General features: G+C 44.9%; 1 protein-coding gene across 1 annotated transcript in view; it reads left to right on the top strand.

The window, feature by feature from the left end:
• The window catches only part of LOC146808541 (extracellular calcium-sensing receptor-like), a 69,459-nt gene that overhangs the window by 52,436 nt on the left and 703 nt on the right, over positions 1-16,320 (top strand). The window contains exon 4 of the mRNA XM_085623991.1: positions 15,567-15,785. Coding sequence (XP_085480117.1) covers positions 15,567-15,785 — 219 coding nt within the window. The remainder of the gene's footprint in view (positions 1-15,566; positions 15,786-16,320) is intronic.

Raw genomic sequence — 16,320 nt, 5'->3', positions numbered from 1 at the left:
ACAGGGTAAAGGTCGGCCTGTAAGTGTAGATGGAAAAACAAAAGGGGTATTGAAAAATAACTGAATTAAAAAAAATAAACTCAATTACAGTGAAGTGCAAGAAGAGAAGACAAAACTCCTGAGAGAACACTTTCAGACTGAGGCAGCTTGGATAGGATACATAGTGTCTACTCTACAGCATTAAGCTGCAACAACAACGGGACAGGAGGAGCCAGCACAGCCACAGAACAGGACAACCGCGGCACAGGCCAGGCACCCTACCTCTTACCTTACATTTTGACCGAGCCAGACAAATGGCATATGCACTGCAGCAACCTAGCATTTTCCAAATGAAGTGACTAAATCAGTGCGCCACTGTCCCTCATACCACGACACTCTACTCCAGTCCACACCACTACACGGACATGTAGCCTAGGTCTGTTGTGGTTCTTGTTGAAACTGTTTACCTTTTAAGGCAGTCCATGAAACGCAGTTATTCCAATAATTATCTCCGATCCAACTGACTGACTGTGTGCAAAGATAGTATGCTCAGCAGCATCATGATGATCGTGTGGTACGTGTTCTCCAACACCAACTCAGTCTGTAGTGACTGATTAAGTTTATAATATATCCCATATTACAAAATTGCAACGGACATTGGGCGGCACCTGCAATGGTAGGAGTACAATGTGGTTATTAAACAACAAGGAAACATTGACTATCACCTGACCTGAGTCACTTTTACTTTGTCGATAAACTAGTATAGTTCGACTTCATGCACATTCATTTGTAGTCAGCAAGCATCCAATGCAATGCATGCCATCATTCACAATAATCATTCATTACCTGTCTTGCTGTTCTCTTTGGCTGTCAGATCTGATGCCTGCCTAGCCTTCTGACAGTCAGTAAAGAGTTTCTTTTGGCTTGGAAACAAAACGGAATATAGCTGGAGTCACATTTCACTTCTTATAGAGGGACTGTTAGAGGCAACATGTATTGTACTATTCTCCATCTCCATCCAATATCTGGATTGCTTGAAATGTATTTAGGGAGAGAAAGGAAGATGGAGCAGGACCCTGAGGAATTGAGTGGACAGTTATGCACAGACGTGCAACTCCAATAGGGAAATAAAAAGAGGAGACTGTTGGTGGATTTGCTGTGATTAGTTTTTGAACCAGAAAAGCAGATACACAGTCACACACAAATAAAGGAAGGGAGAACCATTTGAAAGCCTAGTTGTCAGGGAAGAGGAGCTCGTCCTCAAACTCTGGTGGTTCAGACAGAAGTACGTCATGTAAGAACCCACTACTTATGTCATCGAAGTCGCTCTCCTTTTCCTGCTGTGATTCACGTATTTTATACTCCAGTGGTATAAAGTGTTGATTCATTTTGATCAATCAATCAATCAATCAATCAATCAATCACGACATTTGTAAAGCGCGCTACTCACCCGGAAGGGTCTCAAGGTGCTGGGGGGGGGGTACGTTATTGCTCGAACAGCCAGGTCTTGAGCTGCTTCCTGAAGGAGAGATGGTCTTGGGTTAGCCGAAGGTGGATGGGGAGGGGGTTCCAGGTCTTGGCTTCCAGGTAGGAGAAGGATCTTCCTCCGGCAGTGGCTCTGCGGATGCGTGATACGGTGGCGAGGGCGTGGCTGGTTGATCGTAGCTGGCGGGTGGGCGTGTAGAAGGTCATGCAGTTGTTGAGGTACTTGGGGCCCAGGTCGTGGAGAGCCTTGTGTGCGTGGGTGAGGAGTCTGAACGTGATTCTCTTGCTGACGGGGAGCCAGTGCAGGTCTCTCAGGTGTCCGGTGATGTGGTTTTGTCGGGGGATGTTCAGGATGAGTTGTGCGGAGGCTTTCTGGATGTGTTGGAGTCTTTTTTGAAGTTTGGCTGTGGTTCCGGCGTAGAGGGTGTTCCCGTAGTCCAGTCGGCTGGTGACGAGTGCCTGGGTGACGGTCTTCCTGGTTTCTGTGGGGATCCATCTGAAGATCTTGCGGAGCATGCGCAGGATGTTGAAGCATGATGAGCGGAGGGCGTTGACTTGTCTGGTCATCAAGAGGGAGGAGTCCAGGATGAAGCCCAGGTTGCGCGCGTGGTCCGTTGGTTTGGGAGTGGTGCCCAGGGCAGGGGGCCACCAGGAATCGTCCCAGGTGGAGGGGGATGATCGCAGGATGAGGACTTCCGTCTTGTCTGAGTTCAGTTTCAGGCGGCTGTTCTTAATCCACTCGGCGACGTCTTTCATCCCTTCGTGTAGGCTGGCTCTGGCGGAAGCGGGGTCGTTGGTGAGGGAGAGGATCAGTTGGGTGTCGTCGACGTAGGAGATGATGTTGAGGTTGTGTTGGCGTGCGATGGCTGCGAGGGGGCTCATGTAGACGTTGAAGAGGGTTGGGCTGAGTGATGATCCTTGTGGTACGACGCAGATGACTTCGGTGGCCTCGGATCTGAACGGGGGAGGCGGACTCTCTGGGTTCTTCCGGCGAGGAAGGAGATGATCCACTCCAGTGCCTTCTCTTGGATTCCGATGTTGCTGAGGCGCTGCACTAGGGTGCGGTGGCAGACAGTGTCGAACGCAGCAGAGAGGTCCAGGAGGATGAGGGCCGCTGTTTCCCCGTTGTCGATCAGGGATCTGATGTCGTCGGTTGCTGCGATCAGGGCGGTCTCGGTGCTGTGGTTGGCCCGGAACCCGGACTGCGAGGGGTCGAGGGATCCGTTCGTCTCGAGGAAGGCGGCGAGCTGTCTGTTAACGGTCTTCTCGATGACTTTGGCAAGAAAAGGAAGGAGCGAGATGGGACGGTAGTTCTTGAGGTCAGTGGGGTCCGCCGTTGGTTTCTTCAGGAGGGCGCTAAGCTCGGCGTGCTTCCAGCTCTCTGGGAAGGTGGCGGTGTGGATGGAGGTGTTGATGATGTCCCGGAGGTGGGGTGCGATCATGGTTAACCTCTCCACGCTTTTGGGCGAGAGACTTGTCCTTTTCACAGTAACAAGGGCACCAGCAGCACTGAAAACACGCTCTGAAGAGACACTTGCAACAGGGCAAGCCACATACTTTATCGCCAGCCTGCTGAGCACTGGCCATTGGCTTATTTTCCCATACCAATACACCAATGGGCTTTGCTCCATGAAGACCTCTGTTGTGTCATCTAGATAGGCCTGAACCATCCGCTCAATGTTCAGGGGTGCTCCGATTTGCTGGGCCTCTTTTGCCTTTGCATCAGTCATGGACGTACAAAACCCTTTCCGTAGAAACCAATCACCTGCCGTTTTTTTAAATGTGGCTGATGATCTTGTTGGTGCTGTTGAAGTTATTGCTGGCAGTGTTTTTGACTGATGGGAAGCAAACACACTGCTCTCAGCCTCTGAAATAGAACTTGACTCTGTGTGCCCTGCAGTACTTTTTCTGCCCTGGAGTGGCGGGCCTCTAATTAAGATCCGTTCATTTTCAAAGTCAGTGGCTTCCTCAGCTATCAAAGTTTTGTACTTGGCAACATCCACTTCTGAAAAAGGAATTACTTCATTACTGCTCAGCAATAATTTGTAACATGGATCCAAAATTGAGGCAGTAATGTAATGTCGATGTGACACAATGTTATTTTGAATCCTTGTATTGTCAGATAAGCGAGCGGCTAAGGTGTCCGCCAAATAATATGCGTCTACTTTGTCATCCACACCTGCGTACATTTCTGACACCTCCTTCAGCTCTTGCTCTAGCATGTACAACAATGGGATAGCTTGGCCCATAGTACAGTCCTCCCTGCTGACTTCACGTGTGAAGACCTCAAAAGGAAGTAGCATCTCTGTCAGGCATTTAATGAGGTCCCATTGGGCCATCTCAACGGTCATGCCTTTCACAGTAGGATCTCCTGACCTTTTCATGACATAAGCATTGAGTGGTATGTACTGCTCAAACAGACGCTCAAGCATGTTATAAGTTGAGTTCCAACGTGTTGGCACCTCCTGGATGAGTGCTTTGACTGGCATTTTATGCTCACGTTGAATGACCCTCAGCTCCTTCCGGAATTTAAAAGAATGGTTGAAATGTATGCATATTCTTCTGCAGGTGGTCAGTAAGCTGCTGACTTTGCTTTCATTTTTCAGAAAGTCTTGAACAACAATGTTAATGCAGTGTGCCAAACACGGGACCCTGAAATAGCCACCATCTTTCATGGCCCTAAATACATTACTGCCATTTCACGTGGCAACAAAACCAATGGTAAGCCCTCTTGGTCGCAGCCACTCAAACACCTTGCTGTTAAACTCATCCAAAATGTTTGCAGCAGTATGAGATTTCTCCATAGCAAACATGGTTACAGTTGCATGTTTGCGAGTGTCTTTAAAAATCTCAGCGGTGTCAACAACACCGTCAGATATCTTATCTTTAACACCCGAAAAAGAGACCCAGTGTGCAGTGATGCACATGTAATCAGTGGCTTGGCAACTGGTCCACATGTCTGTTGTCAGGTGGATACTCTGAACAGCACTCTTGCGAAATAGTAGCGGCTGGGGACTTTCCATTTTGGGCAGATGGTGGTCACAAATTCAAGAAAACCCACCCCTTCAACAAAAGAAAAAGGGAGAAGGTCCAGTGCTAACATTTTAGCCAGCTTCGCATTGTACAACCGTGCTATTGGGTGGTTGCGTTCGTAGTGCCCCTCCGGCCTAGTAAACATGCTAAGAATCGTAGGCTGCGTGGTATTCCTTCCTGTGCTCAACGTCGCACTTTTTTTGAAAGCAGTACTCCTTGGTGTCTCAGGCTGACTCTTACTCTTGTGCCACTGAGATGTGGCTGAGGATGTGGGCGTTACCACTGCATTGCTGGGGACAGGGCTACTTTGTGTACCACTACCACAGAGAGTGTCTCCCTCTTCTTCCTGTTCCACCGTGATAGGACTTTCTACTTGTTTATCCCCAACAGCAATGGTTCCAGTTTTTATGCGACTAAGGTGCTCCTCCCACTGGATTGCGTGGTGTTTTTTTCAGATGGGTCATTTGGCCTCTGGTACCATAGTTTGTACCAAGCTTACCACGACTAACAGAGGTATGACAAACGGAGCATATAGCAATGTTCTCCTCCTTTCCGCTAACCGTATAGTAGTCCCACACTGGGGAGCTTAACTTTTGTCTCCTGCTGGAGGTGCCACTTCCAATGCCAGATGAACTGGAGGGTGTGTGTTGAATTTGACTCTGTGCAGTACCACTACCTACTTCTGTTGAGGTAGTGCTTGTGCTTGATGTAGGACGCTGCCGGCCCTTTGCTAATGTAAATATGGAAGCTGGAGGTCGTGTAGGTGTTACCTGTGTTGGAGGTATGCGTTCTACATCCCTCGCAGCCATTTTGGATAGTGTAAAAATGTTGGTCTCCATCTCCTCAGGGAGTGATGTTCATGATGACTGGCTCATCATCATCATCATCATCATCATCATCCTGCTCTTCTACATCAACCTCCATAAGTGTAAGGCTTTCTGGAACCTTTTTTTTCCCATGCCTGCTCTTGTGACGTGTTTCCCTCTCAGACTCAGTTTGTGGCTTCCAAGTGGCATCTAGATCATCAGAAGGGGAGCTTGATGTAGCTTTTATGAAGTCAGTGAACAACAACAGTATAGCCATTTATGAGATTGACAAGACCAGGGCTCCTTGTGTACTTGTACTGTGTACACTCAGGAAGAAGAATAGCAAAGAACAAAAACATAAATGTAGTGTAGCCTGTTTGCCCTAAATATCAATTTTTGCATCTTATGGGATGGATGCAGCATTAGGGAGCAACAACAACGAATATATACACATAAAAACTAAAGGCATTTATTTACAACACCCAAAAAGTGAAATATACCCCCGAAAAAAAGTAAAGCCCACATTTTACAATTCAATCCAAAGCCATACATGATGTTGAAATTTAACGCACAACACAAAAACAGTTGTTTAACTTCCATGCACCCGTGATGATTGATGAGTAGTACCCCTGGGCCTACTGTACGACTAGGCCACAAGCTTGGAGGCCTATGGAAAAAGAACAGTGGCTGGTACCACAAAATGGCCGCCACCACATGGCCAGGCCACTCACAAAAACAAGAAATGGTCAGGAATACAAGACAGACAATGCAGGCCTATTGCAAAAGCACAATGCCTGCCTCCACAAAATGGCCGCCACACATGGTCAGGCCACCCACCGCAATAATAACAAAAAAAGTGATTACAAAGGACAGGAGCAGGAAGTTGTAGTCTCTGTGCAACTTAATTCCTCTACTAAATATTTTTTTTACAAATAAAAGTGACTCCTTGCTCCAAAACTACAGAAGAATGACAACCTGAGGAGTTTTTTTAGCAAAATGCACAAAATCATCGTTTTCGAGAAGGATTTATGTTGCTTGCGAGATATTCTTTGCCAGATTGCAAATGCTGCGTGTTCGGGATCGCGAACTGTACAAAAAGGCTTTATCGTGTGTGCGAACACGCATATTGAGAGCGCGAAAATGACAAAAACTGTAAGTCTGCGTTGTCGTGCTGTGCAGAGTTACCAAAAGTACGTCAGCTGAATCCCTAGGGTTACCTACTGGCTGAAAAGCCCTATTTATTTAACACACACCCAGAAACTGCTATTACACCCCAAAAAACACCTTTTGCAATTCAATCCAAAGCCATCCATGGTGTAAAAAAAACTCAACAGACAACACAAACTGTAAATTTAAATAATGCACCAAAGATTTGAGGATGACTACCCCTGGGCCTACTGGCAGACTAGGCCACAAGCTTGGAACAGAATGGCAAAAGCAAGCACACTGCTTGGATGGCTCCACAAAATGGCCGCTACACACCCACAACAACAAGAAATGGAAGACAGACAATGTAAGCCTATGGCAAAAGCACAATGCCTGCAGTCACAAAATGGCCGCCACACACATGCTCAGGCCACCCACCACAATAATAACAAAAAAGTGATTACAAAGGACAGGAACAGGAAGTTGTAGTCTCTGTGGAACTTACTTCCTCTCCTAAAAATATTTTTTTTAAAATAAAGTGACTCCGTGCTCCAAAACTACAGCAGAATGACAACCTGAGGAGTTTTTTTAGCAAAATGCACAAAATCAGCGTTTTCGAGAAGGATTTATGTTGCTCACGAGATATTGTTTGCCAGATTGCAAATGCTGCGTGTTCGGGATCGCAAACTGTACAAAAAGGCTTCATCGCGTGCGCGAACACGCATATTGAGAGGGTGAAAATGACAAAAACTGTAAGTCCACGTTGTCGCACTGTGCAGAGTTTCCGAAAGTACGCGAGCTGAATCCCTAGGGTTACCTACTGGCTGAAAAGCCCTATTTATTTAACACACACCCAAAAACTGCTATTCCACCCCAAAAAACACCCTTTGCAATTCAATCCAAAGCCATCCATGGTGTAAAAAAAATTCAACAGACAACACAAACTGTAAATTTAAATAATCCACCAAAGATTTGAGGATGACTACTTCTGGGCCTACTGGCAGACTAGGCCACAAGCTTGGAACAGAATGGCAAAAGCAAGCACACTGCTTGGATGGCTCCACAAAATGGCCGCTACACACCCACAATAACAAGAAATGGAAGACAGACAATGTAAGCCTATGGCAAAAGCACAATGCCTGCCTTCACAAAATGGCCGCCACACACATGGCAAGGACACAACAACAACAAGCATAAGCCAAGGGGAACAAAGAAAAGAAATGCAGGCCTTTATGGAAAAAAAAGCACACACTACTAAACTACCACCACAAAATTGCCACGAGCCACATGGCCACTCACAGTCACAAAAGGCCATGGAAAACAATAAACTGAAGCAGGCCTATATATGACCGGACAAAGGAGGCCTGCTGAACAACACAGCGTTAATACAAAAATGACAATCAACAGGGCTACGAAAGGATTGGAAAGAAATTACACATCAAGCACACACATCCAACAAAGGTATTTCACACACACACACACACACACACACACACAAACAGTGAAATACACCACAGCCAAATTTAGCATTTCAATCCTATGCCATCCATGCCCTACATGATGTTGAAATTCAACAGTTACCACGAAACATGGACCCATGGATACCCTACTGGCTGAAATTGCAGAGAAAAACAACTAAGCCCCTATTGAAAGTACAGGCCACCCACAGCAATAATTTTTAAAAACAATGAAAATCCCAGAAAAAACTAGGTACAAACAAGCCCCAATGAAACAAACACACCAATTCTCCAACATACTTGTAGTAAATTAAATCTCAAATCCAAAAGTCCTCAAATAAATCCAATCCAATGGTATGATGCAGCAGACAGACACAAAAAGGGATCCTTCCAGCTCCAAATACAAATGAAATTGAACAGCACATGGGCAAAGCACCGGGAGGAGCCTGCTGGACAGGAACAGGAAGTTGGAGACTCAGGGGCACTTCCTTCCTCTTGAAAAAAAGAGTAAAAAAATTAAAGGACTCCTTAGACAAAAGACTACAGCAAAATCACAATCTGAGGAGTTTTTCGGAGCAAAATGATCATTTTAGAGAAGGTTTCATGAAGCTCAAGAGATATTCTTCGCCAGATTGTAGTTTTTGCATGTTCAAGATCGTGATCTTACCAAGACAGGCACCGGAAGTCAGCTCGCGCGCCTGAATGACGTGTTCGCGTTTGCACACTCTCGAGGGCTTGGGAAGCCATATTACAAATCTCGTGGCTCACACAAACGGACAGAAAAGCAAGTTGGCGAACACAGAATCACAGTAAGACGTTACCGCGCGCGCGAGAATGAATATTGAGCGCGCGAGGAAGTGAAACTACTACGCTATGTGCTAAATTGCGTAGCAATCTGCAACTTCGCGCTCTACGAGCATCGCGAAGTTGCCGAAACTTCGCAAGCTCCGCGAACGGAGCGTAGTTCAAATGGTTGTGAGGGTCCAGCAGCAGTATTACAAGCATACCGAAGGAAACTGGAAAGTGAAAGAAATACACTGCATAACACACATTAATTCTCAATAATAAAGAATACTATCAAAAAAATGTCACTACAAAATCTAAAAATGGACCTTATGGGAAACTTTGAACGCTAGCTTTTTCTTTTTGTTAAACCCCCCCCCCCCCCACCCCTACAAGTTCACATTATAATAACCCCTAGAAATTCCCTGAAAAAAGCAAAACTTGAAGAGACATTATAGTTAGATGACAATGAGAGTCAATGAGTGATTTTTTAAACTCAAAACCCACAGAAATGGGCCAATTACAATTCAGTGAACTGACTATAACTTGTGCCCCTGCAATGCACTACTTATTACCTCATGTACTACATCACTCATGATATGTTCAATAAGCTAATGGATGACATCTCAAATGACATCACTGATGATATCACTGATGACATAATGGATTAAATCATCCACCCAGCTGTTGCCCAATTTACTCAAAGAACCAGTACAGCATTTCCAATATGTACATAGGTACTAAATGGTACAGAATAATGTGAAGTATAAACTACGTGGACATATGTGCTTATATAAAATAGTTATACTGTAGCCCACTCCCTTAGACACTTGAGCCCCATTACGAGGCCACGCCTCTGTGTTGCACATTGTTTACACTGTGCAGGGCTCTTCATAGAGAGCCCACTTGTTTCAGATACACAGCCCCATTAAGTGCCCAAACTCCTACTATACACAGACTTCATCCTTTGTACAACTCTTCAGTGAGATCCCACTCCCCCCAGACACCCAATCCCCTTACTGTGGTCAAATCCCTGCTATACACAACCTTTCACATGTACAGTAGTCTTCATGGAGAACCTGCTCCCTCAACACATGCAAGCCACTTTAAGAGGTCAAGCATGTTGATGAATGTATTGTCATTAGCAGTACAAAAGGTATCTAAAGTTTGATCTAGATAAAGGTCACTAAATACCTTGCAGTTTGATAATCATACATCAAACTGTCATGCTCATTGGATGTCATTGTGAGGTCATCAGTGATATCATCAATGATGACATACCCTAGAATCACATGCCTTCCTTTGTCACAAACATGGAAGATGTTAGCATGCCTCACTGTATGTCACACGTCCAAGTTATCTGCATTAGAAAGGTTATAGTAGGTCAGTTTCACCTTTGCCCATGAACTAGAGAGTCTGAGGGCAGTCCTCTGCAGTGTTCTTACTGGTCACTATAAGTTGCCTAATCATTGTTCTAGGATTCCAATTTGCAGCTGAATAGCTCATATTTGTATCTTGTGATGGAGGGTTAAGCCTTTGGCACTGTACATATTCAATCAATTAATCCATTGGTAGATTTGTAGAGCGCTACTTGTCACCCGTGAGGGTATCCAAGCTCTGAACACTCTCTGAAGCCTCTATCCATTTGCTCATCACCATCTTTGTGTACAGTCTTATGCAAAAGAGCTGTATTTATTAACTGGCATCAGGTTAGTTAGAGACTGGTGTTCAAAGATCTCTGCCAGTTGGCAATGGATGTGATAACCTTTCCTTGTGTTCCAGGGCAGTCAAAGGTTGCTGGGCTTCAATTGTGACTATTTGAGTTGCGTACAAGTGGTGTGCTAACATAACAATAATGTTGACCCCAAATGGAATAGACAAGTATTCTCTTTCAGAACATGCCTTTTTCAAGGCATTGTGGTCGAATAGCCCAGGCTTACTTTTTATCTTTTTGCTTTGCTGAGACTCGCAGCTGTGAGAAAAGGCGGTTTTGTGGCCTGGGACACTTATTAATGTGTCAACAATATAGGCGGACTTGCCTGAACTGTGGTGTAAACGGGTTCAATCTTTGATAGAAATCTTGTTCATGCATAAAGAAGTATTTTCTCATGGTGGCAGGTGGAATTACAGGAATGAACATATGACACATGGCCATGAAATTTAAATACCCTGAAGAATTTTGCATGTGGTGAACGAAATGCATTGGCTGTTTTCTGTAACGTCTGGAGATGTGTTTCTTTTATATACAAGTGAAATAAAGAAGATGTGGAACATATACAGTCTGAAATGTGACCTTTTTGAAATGCACGTTGTTTGTCTGTTGCACTGCTGTTAGTGTTTTTTTTATATAGTGTGTCCATAGGGTCGCACCTCTGAGCAGCAGGCACTTATAGCCGGTACACACTCCAAGGATCATAATTTTAATTGAATATTTGGGGCAAGGAGGAAGTACGGTTTTCTCAAGAAGCTCTGTGCTCTGTGCTTTTGCATTGACAATAATTTGGTTTCAGTTACTGATGGAAGAATATTGACAAGGGTGTGGTGCAATTTTTACAAACCTTTGCACGATGCTGCAAACTACCCCTGCCCAATGAGTGAGGCATCATCCAAACTTGATAAACAACAATAATGTAATCTCATGGTACAAGGATGGTATGCATTGGCCCATGATCTGTCCTATGGCACAGTCTATTGGAATCCCACTAGTCAAGTCACTACTGAGCCAGCATTAGGTTGTACTAGCTTGCCTAGGTGCTACCATACCTATAAACCCACTTAGATGATTCAGTTAGTTGTGGACCTGCAGCTCACTATTAAGACATTCTCTTAGTGAAGGACCAAGAGAATGGTGGCACCCAACACAGTCATTTGAAAATTATGTAGGTCCTGGGGTGGTGATAGGGGAGGGTTTAAAAAGCAATATTTAAAGATCAGATGCACCAACACCCATAATCGCAATAGTTCAATAATCCTTCAGCCTTCTCCTGGTAGGACTGAATCTCCATTCTACGAGGTGAAGTCAGAATACTCTTCAAGATGTTTAGGCGCTATTGAAAGGTGAATACATGCTTCCTGGACCATTAGGGGCAAGGCAAGGATGAAGAAGACTTCCACTTGCAAGATAGATAGGTGACAGATCTTCCCCTGCACCTTAATGTTGTGCAAAGTTGACAAATTCTGAATATTAGGATGTGGCAACCTGATGTTGCTTGAGCAGTTGTGATCTAACTGTTGTTTCTCACAGGCCCCCCTCAGTCACCTGGACTCCGCACTTAGCTGGGAGCCAATCACTCTTCCTGAGAAGATGGATTGCAGCTTTTTCTCAGGGATGCCTGTCTGTCCCCTTGCACAGATCAAAAGCAGCAGTGGTTTCCTCTGGTTCAGCCCAGATTTCTTCCTAATCTGGAAAGGGGTGGCAACTGTCAGAGTCCTATGTCTGTACCACAACAGGTCCTCATTGGATGATAGAAAATCCTTGTAGAACTGTGCTAGTCAAGGCCCTCAATAGTTATGACTAGACCTGGCCAATGGGATATTGTGCAACCTTTCAGTGTTAGGGTGCTATGCAAATCATAGATAGGCATGACCGCTATCTGAACGTAGCAGGTAAAGCATGTCCAGCAAAAATGTATGTGTGCTGTAGATGAGGACAGAACACAAATCTGAGGACAGCAGGATTGGTGGAGTGAGTACTATCAATGTGGCCAGGGAAATGTGGTGACTTTGGATGGATTAGTACATTCCTTCCTCATTAACAGAGGCAAGTGTGCTCAGTTGCAGGAGGTATTTGAATGTAAAACTTGAAGACTTCCATGCCTATCATCGGTCTTGGGGAACCTAACACTAACCCAGCCCCCATGCTGTCAATCACCTGATACCTCAGGCATATTTATTAAACGTTCATGGCAGCAAGCAAACTTGAAGTGCTGCGCTGCGTGAATAGGAGGGAGCTTGAAAGGGAATGCAACAAGGAGAAATAAAGATATTTCTCCTCACTACGCCTCTGTCATTTGTGGTGCAAACCCAGGTTTACAAGCCTTTGTAAATCTGAGTTTGTGTTAAAATACATGGATGAAAATATGAAAATACAAGGATCACCTATGCAATGCCTATGTGACACAAAGTGGCACAAGGCAGTGCACGCATTACGTCTAATGAAAGCAACCATTCAAGTAGCCAATTCTACAAACGACCTAACTTGGGACCACATTTTACATGAACATGCGCAAGTACTCTTTCCATCTATGAAGTGGGGGAAAAGAACCCATTCTACAGTGAACTCGGCTGAACCTTGCACATGGGAAGGCTGTAGGAATAGCCGTAGTCACTGCCTAAAAAAGAGGGTGCAATGTGGGTGACCGCTCCACCTCAAAATCCAGTTCTAGAGTCTCATAAACTTCTAAATGGGAGAATGGCCAGTGGGTGAGCTTGTCTGTCAGGCACTGGCAATGCTACTAGGTCAGGTGCATGAATGCACTGTCAAACCACACCTAAAATTCCATGTTCTTTAATCACTGCCCTCCTCCCATCTGTGCTACTGCCAGAGAGAAACACGGTAAATTAAATAGTTATCTATAACACTTTACTAGCATCATATTGGCTTATGTGGCTTATGTGTGCCCCTAAACGTTCAAGTTCTGGCAGCTGGATAAATAAACAAAATGATCACAGCTGGAGGGGGGGAGCACTTTTTTTGTGGAAATACACAGCATCTGTCCATTCACAAGATGTACTTCTGGTTCCCATCATGCCGAAGCCCCTCTCACCTGCTGATACACACATAATTGTCTGTTGACAGCTGCATTGTCAAGCCAAACCATACAAATGCCACCCTACCCAGAAAAAAAGTACAAGGCAGCATGGATCTCCAGACCCATGTAGAGGATGTTTGCCCCAACATATGAGCATTCTGTCATTTCAATGTCTTTACGAACGATCACACTTACAGTCCTAATTAGCTCTTAGAAATTGTGCCTAATCAGTGAATAAATTGCATAAAATATAGTATTGCGAGCATGTTACTTGTTCCTCCCCACCTATGAACAACAATCGGTCTGTTATGATGCCCACTCCACACGTCCATCCAAGAACAGATCTGACTCAGCAGTCAATAATTCCTCTCATTTTCCAGTGGTGGTTATGTTATGTTCCCTAACCTAGGCCTAAGTAGCAAAGCAACCTTTTACCTACATTTGTCCTACCTTGCTCTGAATAGCCGTTCTAGCACTGACGTTTTTCCCAGTTATGTGCTGGATAAATGTTGATTGGTTTCCTTGAAACTAGCCTCATTTATTATGCATGAGGATTGTTAGTAAAATCCCCTGCACATGACGTACATGACAGGATTAAAATACTCTGTACAAACTCATCACTATTTTCATTCTAGAATGACAGAGCTACTTTGAATAATTACAATTATTGATTTAGGCTCATTTACATAATCGTATTCACAACATGTTGATTGTGGTAGAGCCCCGGAGGCTACCTTTTTGGTATAAAAGAACCACACCTTCGCTAGATAACTAGAGGAGCAGCTTCCACACTGACAGTGGGGACCTGCATGCTGAAGCTTCAACACGCAGTGGTCTGACATTCCTTGCGGGGTGTCCAATTTGTGACCAAGACGGGGTCCTTCATTCTCTCCTATCAGGTAACGGGGTTGGCTCTTTCCTAGGGGATTCTTGTCTTTACACACACATCCATGCTAGGTAAACTTTAATACACTTAGGCAGGGTCTGCATCGTAGGGGTAGGCTTCATTACTGCCATGTTTATATGCCTGCATATATTCATTGTTTTAGCACCATGGTAGAATTCTACCTTCTATTTACTCTGTTGGTGCTTGTAATCTCTTACGTTAGCTTCTGTGTATTAATTGTCGCAACAAACATGTTTTATACTCGAAGGATGGTGGTTCAATAAATGCTTATTGAAAACGTCCCCACCGTTTAATCTGTGTATCTCTCTGAGACTAAGAGGCTGATTACGATGGCGGTTGTAGGCACCTCTGTGGTTTTGGTGGTGGCGGAAAACGTCCTTTTCCGCACTCCTGCGACGGTCCTTGCACTCGTCATATTATGATGGGCAAATATAGCCCATTTCCTGTCCGATGCGTGAGTTTCGGGATCTGCGAGAAATTTCCTTCCGCAACGGTGGCAGAGTGAGCCAATAGAGAGAGACCGCCGTGCAGAATGATGTTACGAACGCCGGACAAATCACTATGCCTCAAACAGCCCATCACACCGCAGCGGAAAATCCAGCCATTCAGAGATGGCGTAAGCACTACTGCGGTAAGCGAAAATCGAATCCCGGACACCTCCACGCGTTCCTGTCCGCTGGTCAAACAGCGGTTTTGGGTCTTTCCGCAGCAATTCCGACCACCGTGGATGGATTTTTAGCTTTACCGGACATTCCCAGCGGAGTATCGTGAAATCTGTCCCCTGAGGTAGGATTTTTCAGGCAGTGCATCCTAGTTTGACCCCCGGTTTTACCACGGTACATGCGGACGGTAATTTTCCGCTACCATGGAGGACAGAATGCTTTTTCCAACCGCCATCGTAATCGACCCCTAAGTGAGCACGATTGACTTATTGATAGGTAATGTAATGCTTCCACGATCCCTGAAGGGTCAAGGGTTGTCATGCTCGATGGTTGCCAGAAACTATTCGCTCCTTGGTAAGGTTAGGGGGCTTATGGTGGCACTGTGAGCTAGCTGGTCTATAGGCTGACATATCCTGTGGGTGTGCCCAGAATCAATCTAGACACCAATCCCTTATTTTATGTTGTCCAACAAACGCTCAGATCCTATGTATTTTTAGGAACTACACAACAGTTACAACATGTCAAAGAGACTCTGTTTCTGTTGCCCAATCCTTCAGGTCCTCCACTATGTGAAGAACATCAACGTCACGCTTGATACAGGGGCGAATATATACTTTGATTTGAATGGAGATCCTGTGAGCACTTTTGACATCTTCAGTGTGCAGGTATTTGATGATGACGACATCCGGCTGATAAATGTGGGAAGCTTTGACTACCAACAAGGTGAAGGAGTGCATGTCAACACAAAGAGCATATTGTGGGCCAACAACAACCAGGTGAGGAGGGCTTATTTTTCATATGTTAATATGTATGGAAGACATGTTGCCATTCTACCTTACATTAAATTGGCCCCATGCACCTTACCAACCACAGTGACTTCCATAAATCTTTCAAACACATCTGTTCAGCTTGATTCCTACTTACAGACAGCCCCACATATATGGAACCTAATCTGGAGTTTGTGCCTCCTCATACCACACTCCTAAAGCCATGAACAACCTCCCCCAGATCAACCTCCTCTGTTCTTGAATTCTGCATGGAGCTGAAGACCTGGATCTTCACTTAGTCTGCTGGGTAAGTTCTGCGGTATACAAAGACACATAACATAACATATACAATAACAACAATACAGATGAACTCTAAGGAAGGTGCATAAGTATGATTAACTGAAACATAATAAGCAGACCGCAGTCACTACATTACCTCATCATCTATCTTCAGCATCACAGTCCTGCATACATGAGTAGCCATGCCTCCATTTAGAGGGTAAGGGAATAGGAGCAAACAAGTGGGGCAAATGGTAATCTGATC

Source organism: Triturus cristatus, chromosome 8, assembly GCF_964204655.1.
Source record: "Triturus cristatus chromosome 8, aTriCri1.1, whole genome shotgun sequence".
In the NCBI taxonomy this organism is placed as follows: Eukaryota; Metazoa; Chordata; class Amphibia; order Caudata; family Salamandridae; genus Triturus; species Triturus cristatus.
The sequence above is the reverse complement of the archived record's forward strand: the minus strand, read 5'-3'. Positions and strand labels throughout refer to the sequence as shown.